The 10,056-nt window shown below is 68.4% G+C and overlaps 1 protein-coding gene across 1 annotated transcript; it reads left to right on the top strand.

The window, feature by feature from the left end:
* The first annotated feature begins 356 nt into the window (after positions 1 to 356).
* Positions 357 to 5,116, top strand: SYT2 (synaptotagmin 2). The gene is made up of 8 exons (XM_052653527.1): positions 357 to 528; positions 1,324 to 1,490; positions 2,463 to 2,582; positions 2,718 to 2,885; positions 3,027 to 3,194; positions 3,976 to 4,093; positions 4,507 to 4,640; positions 4,910 to 5,116. Exons 1-8 carry the CDS (start codon positions 357 to 359, stop codon positions 5,114 to 5,116), a joined length of 1,254 nt encoding a protein of 417 aa, XP_052509487.1.
* The last annotated feature ends 4,940 nt before the right edge of the window (positions 5,117 to 10,056 follow it).

The following is a 10,056-nucleotide window of genomic DNA, read 5'->3' on the forward strand; positions in this document are numbered from 1 at the left end:
GCTGTCAGGACTTTCCGGGCAGCGTCATGTCGGGCAGTGACGGCTTTGCTGCTTCCTTTCCAATCCGGACCCCTTTTATCTCTTGCTCTTCTCCAGCCGCTGCAGCTGGGACGCCCTCTGCTTGCTGAGCGACAATGGCAAGAGTGGCCACCATTGTCTTGGTCCCGATCTTAGCGGTGAGGCTGCAGTTTTTCACCATCACGAGGATGTTTGCTGTGGGTCTGTCACATATGGCCTTTGTCCACAGTCTTTAGCTTCTGGAAGAACCTTCTGCAGCCTGTGGGCAGAGCCGTCTGCACTCGGGCCTCTGGGGTGCTCACCCTGCCCCCTTCCCCCGCAGCTGTCCCTCTGCCACCATGAGGAGCATCTTCAAGAGGAACCAGGAGCCCATGGTGGCCCCCGCCACCACCGCCATGCCCGCCGGCCCGGTGGACAACTCCACAGAGAGCGGGGGTGCAGGCGAGGGCAAGGAGGACGTGTTTGCCATGCTCAAGGAGAGGTTCTTCAACGAGATAGTCAAGCTGCCTCGTGAGTGTCCCTGTGTGCTGGGCGGGCAGACGGCTGCGGGCTCTCCTAACATTTGGGCTCTAGGCTAGATTATTTGGCGATCCCCTTCAGGACCGGGAGTGGTGGGGCCGGCAGAGGGGTCTGTCACTAATGAAAGGAACAGGGAGTTTATGTGCCCTCACCTCCCTGGGCAGAATGTTCTTACAACTTAGAAGACTCAAAAGGTGAAATCTAAAGATGAAGTCTTCCAGTTGTACTTGAAATAGTTCTGTTAGAAAATAATCCCCTCCCCACCGGGGCTTCCCTGATAGCTCAGTTGGTAAAGAATCCGCCTGCGATGGAAGAGACCTGGGTTTGATCCCTGGGTTGGGAAGATCTTCTGGAGAAGGGAAAGGCTACCCACTCCAGTATTCCGGCCTGGAGAGTTCCATGGACTGTATGGTCCATGGGGTCACACACAGTTGGACACGACTGGCTGATTTCCACTCACTGCTTCATAGATTCCTGGTGAAGACGGTGAGGAGACACCCAAAGTCCAGATCTGGGGGGAGCAGCCGAGCGCTGGCCCCACTGCCCCCCTCCCCCAGGTCACTAAGGAGCTCAGCCTCTCAGCACTGCACTCGAAGGCTGTCCCCACCCCCGTCCCCCACCAGGTCTGCACAAGGACCGTCCCATCCTCCGTGTGAGCCACAGTCACATCTCAGCAGAGCCCGGCTGGGCCCCACAGGGGTGGTGAAGGGGCACAGGGTACGCTCTGCCCGTCTGGGTTTTGTGGGCTGCCCGGTGGGCACCGCTGATCCTGTTTCCCACGGGCAGTGCCCCCCTGGGCGCTGATCGCCATTGCCGTGGTCACGGGCCTTCTGCTGCTCACCTGCTGCTTCTGCGTCTGCAAGAAGTGCTGCTGCAAGAAGAGGAAGAACAAGAAGGAGAAGAGCAAGGGCGCCAAGAGCGCCATGAGCATGAAGGACATGCGGGGCGGCCAGGTGGGCGGGGCGGCCAGGTGGGCGGGGCGGCCAGGTGGGCGGGGCGGCCAGGTGGGCGGGGCGGCCAGGTGGGCGGGGCGGCCAGGTGGGCGGGGCGGCCAGGTGGGCGGGGCGGCCAGGTGGGCGGGGCGGCCAGGTGGGCGGGGCGGCCAGGTGGGCGGGGCGGCCAGGTGGGCGGGGCGGCCAGGTGGGCGGGGCGGCCAGGTGGGCGGGGCGGCCAGGTGGGCGGGGCGGCCAGGTGGGCGGGGCGGCCAGGTGGGCGGGGCGGCCAGGTGGGCGGGGCGGCCAGGTGGGCGGGGCTGAGCTGCTCTGCCAGCGGGGCTGGTCCCGGGCAAGCCCCGCAGAGCGATGGGGGACCTGGGGTTCCCGCTGGCAGGGCCAGCAGGCCGGCCAGGACTCAGAGGACTGGGCTCCTCTCTGCCCGTCTCCTGGGGGCCCAGCCCAGAAAGGGCTTGGAGGTGTCCTGTGTTTCCTCTTGGGCACCCCACTTCCCTGTGTTTGTTGTGTGAGACATTTCTTCCTGAAGGAGTCAGTGCGGAGGACGGCAGGAGGGCTCAGCCTGGAGGCCTCAGGGTGTGTGCGTGGGGGCCCGGGAGGCCTCAGGGTGCACGTGGGGGCCTGGGAGGCCTCAGAGTGTGGGCGTGGGGGCCCGGGAGGCCTCAGGGTGCACATGGGGGCCCGGGAGGCCTCCGTGTGGGCGTGGGAGGCCTCAGGGTGTGCGTGGGGGCCCGGGTGCAGAGCGGCCCCCGGCTCTTCGCGGGCTCGTCTGAGCTGCGGGGTTTCTCACCACCGTCTCCTCTCCTCTCCCTGTGGACGCGCCCGGCCTGGACGCCTGGCCCGCACGCCTGGTACGTGTTGCCCGGGGTGGCAGCCTGCATGGGGAGCACCGGGGCCCTGCCAGCTCCGGGGCAGGCTCTGCACGGGGGCGGCCCCCTTCTGTCCCTGACGCACCCCACTCTTGCAGCCCCCCAGGATGACGACGACGCGGAGACGGGTCTGACAGAGGGCGAGGGCGAGGGCGAGGAGGAGAAGGAGCCGGAGAACCTGGGCAAGCTGCAGTTCTCCCTGGACTACGACTTCCAGGCCAACCAGGTGCGGGGGCGGGGGGGGGTCACCACCTCCCGGCGAGCGCGGCCCAGGGTCTCTCGGTCCCCTGCAGCGTGGAGACCGGCGTCCTGCCTGGCACCCGCCCCCGGGGGGGCTGACGGGCGCCCGCTCTCTTCACAGCTCACCGTGGGTGTCCTGCAGGCTGCAGAACTGCCCGCCCTGGACATGGGCGGCACCTCGGACCCTTATGTCAAGGTCTTCCTCCTTCCAGACAAGAAGAAGAAATATGAGACCAAAGTCCATCGGAAGACGCTGAACCCTGCCTTCAACGAGACCTTCACCTTCAAGGTGACAGGCGGGAGGCGCGGCGGGCCGTGACCCAGGCCCGGAACAGCTCGGCCGGGACCAGAGCCCAAGTCCCTGCGGTGTCCACAGCCTCTGGACGCCCCAGAGCTGCCTTGACCCCTTCATCACGCCTGTGCCCTGCAGGTGCCATATCAGGAGCTGGGGGGCAAGACCCTGGTGATGGCCATCTACGACTTTGACCGCTTCTCCAAGCACGACATCATCGGCGAGGTGAAGGTGCCCATGAACACGGTGGACCTGGGGCAGCCCATCGAGGAATGGCGGGACCTGCAGGGCGGGGAGAAGGAGGAGGTGAGGCGGAGTGGGGAGGAGGAGGAGGAGGTGAGGCGGGGCGGGGAGGAGGAGGAGGTGAGGCGGGGCGGGGAGGAGGAGGAGGTGGGGCGGGGCGGGGCGGTGAGAAGAGGGCAGGGCGGCGCGGGGCGGGCCCCCGTGGGTCAGCTGCCCGGCGAGGCCGCAGGCACAGGGGACACGGCGCTCCTGTTTCCCTCGAGGCCCTGTGCCTGCTTAGCGCCAGCGACCCACCTGGGGCCTCGTGTGCCCGCAGGGAAGGCCCGCGCGGTCTGGGCGGGTTCTCAGCACCGGGCTTGTCTTCCCGGAAGCGGCTGCGGCTGCAGCACCTGCTCACACACTCAGCGCGTACGAGCCCCCGCTGTGTACAAAGCCTCTGCCGTGTACCAAGCCTCTGTTTAGAAGCTGCCCTTGGAGCGCCAGTCCCCGGGTGCGGGGGCGCACCCGGACCAGGACGCGGGGGAGGCCTCCTCTGAGACGCTGCGGCTCCGCGCCACCGCACTGGCGGCGACGCACTGTCCTCCTCTCTGGTCTCGAGGTCCCTGCCCCCTGGCACTGACACCAGATGGGAGGTGCCAGGGGCTCTGAAGACCACCGCGCACGCTGCAGGCGGGACCCCACAAACCCTACGTCCATCCAGAGCCTCCTGGTGCCACCGGCCAGGGTGCCCGCAGCGCCATTGTCTGCCTGCCGCAGGCGGGGCTGGGCTGCCCCTGGCCCGAGGCCCCAAGGGGTCAGCCGTGCTGGCGGCCGCTGAGATGACCCGCACCCGCTCTCCTGACAGCCGGAGAAGCTGGGGGACATCTGCGCCTCGCTGCGCTACGTGCCCACCGCCGGGAAGCTCACCGTCTGCATCCTGGAGGCAAAGAACCTGAAGAAGATGGACGTGGGCGGCCTCTCAGGTGGGCGCAGGGCTGCTGGCCGCCACCGGGGGCGCCCGAGACCCACCTGTGGCCCGAGCCCTCAGGCTGCAGGGGAGGGGGTGGCTCCCAGGAGGGGGCGGCTCCCAGGAGGGGGCTGCAGGGCGAGGGCCGGGCTCTGCTGGGCCGGAGGGCCGAGCGACCACCCTGTCCTCGGCCGGTGCTCGGGGCTCCCGAGTCACCCTGGACAGGCCGGCTTCATGCAGGCGTGTCTCGCCACCCGGGCCGGAGGATGGGTGAGGGGGGGGTCCCCTGCCCGGGACAGATGTCGCCAGCAGCCCCGAGCCCCTCACCGAGCCCCAGGCTGCGGCGGGTCACGGGGGCAACGCCTGTGCCCACCCGGCCCCGGGCTGGCGGTCGGGGTGGGCTCAGGGCCGGCCTGCTGCGCCCCGCAGACCCCTACGTGAAGATTCACCTGATGCAGAACGGCAAGAGGCTCAAGAAGAAGAAGACGACGGTGAAGAAGAAAACGCTGAACCCGTACTTCAACGAGTCCTTCAGCTTCGAGATCCCCTTTGAGCAGATTCAGGTCAGGGTGGGGGCCTGGTCCCGGGGCCCGGGCTCACCGCTGACCCCCGCGGGCGGGCGAGCGGACGGCCACCACCCTGGGGCCTGGGTCCGGGCGTTTCCCGAGCTGCCCCGTGTGCGGGCGGCAGGCCTCTCTCGCACGGCCTCGGTCACTCTGCAAGGATGGCTCTGCCCCTCGGGCTACGCGGGACCGTCTGGGCGGAAGGTGGGAGCTGGGGGGCGCCGCGCCAGCGCTCCTGCCCACCTTCCCTCCCTCCCCGCCTCCCGCAGAAGGTGCAGGTGGTGGTCACCGTGCTGGACTATGACAAGCTGGGCAAGAACGAGGCCATCGGGAAGATCTTTGTGGGCAGCAACGCCACAGGCACGGAGCTGCGGCACTGGTCCGACATGCTGGCCAACCCCCGCCGGCCCATCGCGCAGTGGCACTCGCTCAAGCCCGAGGAGGAGGTGGACGCGCTGCTGGGCAAGAGCAAGTAGCGCCGCGGCCGGGCCGCCGCCGAGACCCAGAGCCACGGACACCTCAGCTGTGCCCCCGCGCGGCGCCCCGCCCGTCTGTGTGGTCGTGTCCCCCGCCCCCTTTTTATAAGGACCCTCCCCTCCGACGGCCGTGGGAGGAGGGCCCCCAGAGGTGGCGCGGCCTGCCCGGCCCGCCCCGGGAGCCGTCCCCGCTGCATGCCTGTGACCCACTCCTGCGAAGCTGCACCCCAGGCTCACCCCGAGGCGGTGCTCCCCGCCGGCAGTGCGGCCTCTCCTGTTCGTGAGCGTGTGCCCCCCCCCCCCCCCGCCCCCCCTGCTCCGAGATGGCGGCACTGCTGGGTTCCGGATAGGGCCTGCGCTCCGGCTCCTGGACGGGTAGCCACACGTGTGAGTGTCTGGTTCGGAGGCCGGGTGTGGAGACTGGATTGTGCAGAAGTCACCGCCCCTCGGGCTGGTTTCAGGGACAGCACGGACCTGAGCTGGTGGCCGGACTTGCATGGGGTCTGTCCATCCTGCGAACTCACCTTGTGGACGGGAGATGTCAAACCGTGAAGACACAGGAGACCCCCTCCCCAGAGAGACCACGACGGGCCTGCTGGGCCCTGGTCTCTGGGCAGGAGGCGTGGGTGCTGGCCCCCGTCGGGGCCGAGAGCTGAGCGGCGTCTCCGTCCTGCCCGCGCCCATTTCCTCTTTTAATCTCAGTGGAGCCGCGCTGTCTGTGCAGAGCCGGGTTCTTCCTGAGGAGGCCCTGTCCTTGGGCCCAGGTGAGCAGGGGGCAGTGGCCGGCCGGCCTCCTGTCGTCCCCCGGGGCTTCTCTGGGTCCCCAGGGCATCCGTCCCTGCCCCGGGGTCCCCATGCTGGCTCCCCGCTCAGCTCCTGACCCCAGCGTTGATAAAAAGCCATATATACGTGCGTCCAGTGTGCACGCAGGTTCCTTCCCTACCCGCAGCCTGGGCAGGAGTATCAGCCCCGCCACCCCCGGCTGGCTCCCTCCTCCCCTCGCGGCCCCCCAGCGCCCAGAGCTGTTCCCGTCAGCCCACACCCCACACCCGGACGGACGGCTGTCTTGGGCAGGCTCTTGCCGGAGGAAGACGCCGGGGCCCTGCTGCGCGTGACGCAGTGGGGAGGGGGCTCGGCCGTGCTCGAGGGCCTGCGTCCTGGGAGCCCCTCCTCACAGGTGGGAAGGGGGCGGCCCTGCCTTCAGGACCGGGTAACCACAGAGCAGAGGGATTCGGTGCTCCTCGAGGGTCCCCGTTTCAGGGCCCCACCCCAGGCTGACCTCACCCCTCCCCTCCCTGTGCCAGCACTGGCCTCCATCCTGACGCCTCTGCTGCTCTGGGGGTCTTGAGCCTGGACGTGGGGCTGGATGACAGCGCTGGGCTGGCTGAGGGGCGGGGTGGGGGCTGCAGGGGCCTGCCAGGTCGGCCGGGCCCAGAGGAGCCGTCTGAGCAGACACGTCTGCTGACCTGTGGCTGCGGGAGACACATGCGTGCTCCTGTCTCTGCCTGAGGGTCCTGCCCCAGGCCTGTGGGTGCCCGGGCCTGGGGTCCCCCCTCCGTGGACTGAAGGTTGCCAGGAGGGAAGCAGCAGAGGTGCCCTGCACGGAGGGGCTGAGAGGCCCCTTCCTCCCCTCTGCTGAGCAGGGGCTTGGGGCAGGGCCTCTGACTGTGGCCAGGGGCGTGGGGGTTGGGGGCAGGGGTGGTCTCAGCACAGCCTCAGCCCCTCCTCCCAAGAGACCACGCAAGTTTCTGCTGCTGTGGCCTTGGGGTGGCAGCAGAGCGCGCCAGGTCCCCGTGGGCTGGGTGGGGGGGACGTGGTGAGCAGGGTTGGAAGAGACCCCCCTGTCCCACAGTCCCGCGGGGTCTGGGTTAGTTCTTGGGGCCCCCCCCCAGAGAGGCTGTCCCCGCCCCGCGGCCCCCTCTCCACCTCAGAGCCCTGGTGACGGCAGACACGGAGGGGTCCCGGGCCTGATGCTGGCCGCCCTCAGCCCCGCGGTCCAGGTGCCAAGTTAAACGTGAGTTTTTGACAAACCACCAGTGACTGAACGTGTGAGCCCGCCCTTAGCGCTGGCCGGGACAGCCCCGCGCCCACGGACCCGTGGCCACGCTCTGCTGTTGGGCAGCCTCGTCCTCGGCCACTCCTGCCTCCCTGGCTTGGGGGCCGGGCTGGGTCACCGGGATTGTACCCGCTTCCGAGCTGCAGTGCTGGGAAGAGGACGCCGTGAGCTGGAGATGACAGCAGGAGCCTGAGAAGCCAGCCTCGTCTGCCCCCGCGTGTTCAGCTGCACACGAGGGTGGCCACCCATGCCCGCGCCACCCCGCCCTCGCACGCCCCGGCTCCGCGCCAGCAGCCGCATGGCCGCGCCCAGAGCCCAGCTCCGCATCGCAGCCCCGAGCTGCTCCCCGGCGCCGTGTGAAGTCTGCGTCTCCCCCAGCTCCCCATGCCTGGGGAGTCAGCCTGGGCCTGGCCCGACCGGCTGGTGCGTGTCCATGGCAGAGCGGCCTTTGTGGCCTGCTCCTCCCCTGCCGTCTGATCCACTGAAAAGCCATACGGGGGTCTCCGGGGCCACCCTGTTGGAGCCCCCGGTCCCTTTGACCAGCTCCCCTCAGGATACTGTGAAGGGCTTGCCTGCCAGCCTCCCGCCCCCCGCCCCCCGCCCTGCGTCCCGAGGACAGACAGGTGTCCCAGGATCCTGGTGGGCCCCAGCGGTGTCCCCCCGGCCCTGCTCCACGTTGGTGGCGGGGTGGGCAGTGGGGGCCCGTGGAGACGACCAGGATGCATGGGAGCTGTTGGAGGCTGGGTCTGTGGTTGGGTCCCGCTCCCGTGACACTGAGGGGGTGGGGGTGGCAGGGGGCAGCGGTGGGGACCCCAGGCTGGAGAACAGGTGCACTCAGCGCCGACCGTCGGGCAGGGACACCCCAGGAGTGGGCAGCTGTGGCTGCTCTGAGGTGGGGGTTGGGACCCCCATCCGCACCCAGCCCCACCCCACCGCCCCCTCGGGAGGAAGGGAGGTGGGAGGGGAACCGCTGGCCCCAGGCCCTGAGCCGTCGTGTTGGACCCAGAGGACAGCCGCTCCCGCCAGCAGCCCCTAGCTGGGGTGACCCCTCCATGGGCCCTGCTGAGAGGGCGCGCTGGCCGAGCTCCCCCACACTCCACAAACTGGGGGGGGGTGTGTGTGTGGGCGGGATGGACCCCGACCCCTCAGAGCAGCCGGGCGTCCTCGCCCGACCCCTCCCGTCCCAACACTGGCGCTGCGGCTTCTGAAGCCCCCAGACCAGGGCGGCAGGCCCAGGCTCCTGCAGCGTGTGGCCCACCGGGACTCCCAGCCTGCCTCACGGGAAGGACGTGTGTACAGCGGCCCGCCACCCCCCCCCCCCCCCCCCCCGCTTGGCAGTGCCCCCCCCCCCCCCACTCTGGTCTCCCGCCCATTTGTTCTTTTGTAACAAACAGCATCTCCTTATTAAAGAAAAGAGCTGAAAGCGAGCTGGAAGTGGAGGTCTCTACGTGGGTGGGGTGAGGGCACAGTTCTGAGACCCTGGCCCTGCGCTCACGGGGGTGGTGGTCACGCGGGGCCCTCAGGGCAACTTTTGGGGGGGCCTTCAGGGAGGAGGGGTGGATCAGACCCTCGGAGCCCCGCCCCCCACCAGCCAGCAGAGCAGGCCTGGGGCATGGCCGCAGCCTGAGCCCCACAGGTCTGCGGAAGCCTATAAGCGCTGAGTTAGCTCATGGAGGAACCCGAGATGTCTGACCTCTGAGGCCAGGGCTTCGGGGGTTTTCAGGGAACAGGCAGCACCCCCTCACCCCGGAAAGCATGACCCCCTGCAACACTCCCCCTCACCTCAGCCCGTGGCGGTCTCCTTGGGGGTCCTGGCAGGCCCTGAGCACCGTGGGTATCTGGCCCCGACTCCAGAACGAGAAGGCAGAGTGCCCTTCAGGCTGGCCGGGGGTTTCAGGAGGGAGTGGCCGGGCCTCAGCGGTCCCTGGGTCTCTAGGGGACGCATCTCCACCGGTCGTGAGGAGCCCTGGGCTGCAGCCAGGCGACCGTGGGGGACGAGGCACCCGGCCCCTCCCCGGCCCCCAGCGTGGCGACGGGGCCTCCGCAGGGTGTGAACACACTGGGGGGCACGGGGTGGACGCAAGGCCAGGCCTGGGCAGCTGCCCACGCTGAACGCCATCTCTGGTGACCCCGCCCGCGGCCCTTGTGGTCTGGAGCTCTGAAGAGGCTCTGGCTCCGCAGACCCGAGTGGTGGCCCCGAGACCCCGTTGCGGAGGGCAGAGACCACGACCTGGCCACGACCACCAGGGGCACCGCCAGAAACCGGGCAGCCCCATAGTCGCGCCCCGAGCCCCTGGGCCACGCGGCCAGCCCTGGGATGCAGGCCCTGACGGCTGGGACGGTGACATGGGGACGCCACAGGCTGGCCCACGGCCACGCCACCCCGAATGTGCCGACCGCATCTGAGCTTGAACACCAAGCAGCGTCAGGCTGGGTGGGAGAAATACCACAGGCTAGCCCAGATGTGAGGTTCTATAAGCCCCATTTCCTAAAGCTCAGAGACCATCACAAAGTTAAAACACAATTTAATTTACTCATTTATAAATACTGTTGTGTTTACAGGCATCATACAGACGTGAATATTATTCCCAAACTTCCAAACACAGGATACTTCATAGCACTATGTAACAACCAGTAAAACAAAACCATTCACCTCAGGGTTGAAAGGCCACTCAAAAGTTGCATAAAAATACATTCAGCTCATGAAGTGCATCCGGGCTCCTCCCTGAACCTCGCCCCCTGGCGTGTGTACACAGAGGTGCTGTCTCGGAGGGGAGTCAGGGGTGTGGGGGGGTGTGAGGTGACGGGTGGGGGCGTGGGGACCCTGGGGAGCTTCTCACGTGTGCTCTCCACCCAGCCAGCCAAGGCTGCGGCAGGAGACTGG

The sequence above is a fragment of the Budorcas taxicolor genome, chromosome 16 (genome assembly GCF_023091745.1).
Source record: "Budorcas taxicolor isolate Tak-1 chromosome 16, Takin1.1, whole genome shotgun sequence".
NCBI classification, from domain to species: Eukaryota; Metazoa; Chordata; class Mammalia; order Artiodactyla; family Bovidae; genus Budorcas; species Budorcas taxicolor.

Excerpts from the sequence above, each read along its gene's own strand:
- SYT2 (XM_052653527.1), top strand. The coding sequence starts at position 357 with ATGAGGAGCATCTTCAAGAGGAACCAGGAGCCCATGGTGGCCCCCGCC. Across the intron at positions 2,583-2,717 it reads ACGACTTCCAGGCCAACCAG|CTCACCGTGGGTGTCCTGCA; the intron begins GTGCGGGGGCGG and ends CTCTCTTCACAG. Across the intron at positions 4,641-4,909 it reads TCCCCTTTGAGCAGATTCAG|AAGGTGCAGGTGGTGGTCAC; the intron begins GTCAGGGTGGGG and ends CGCCTCCCGCAG.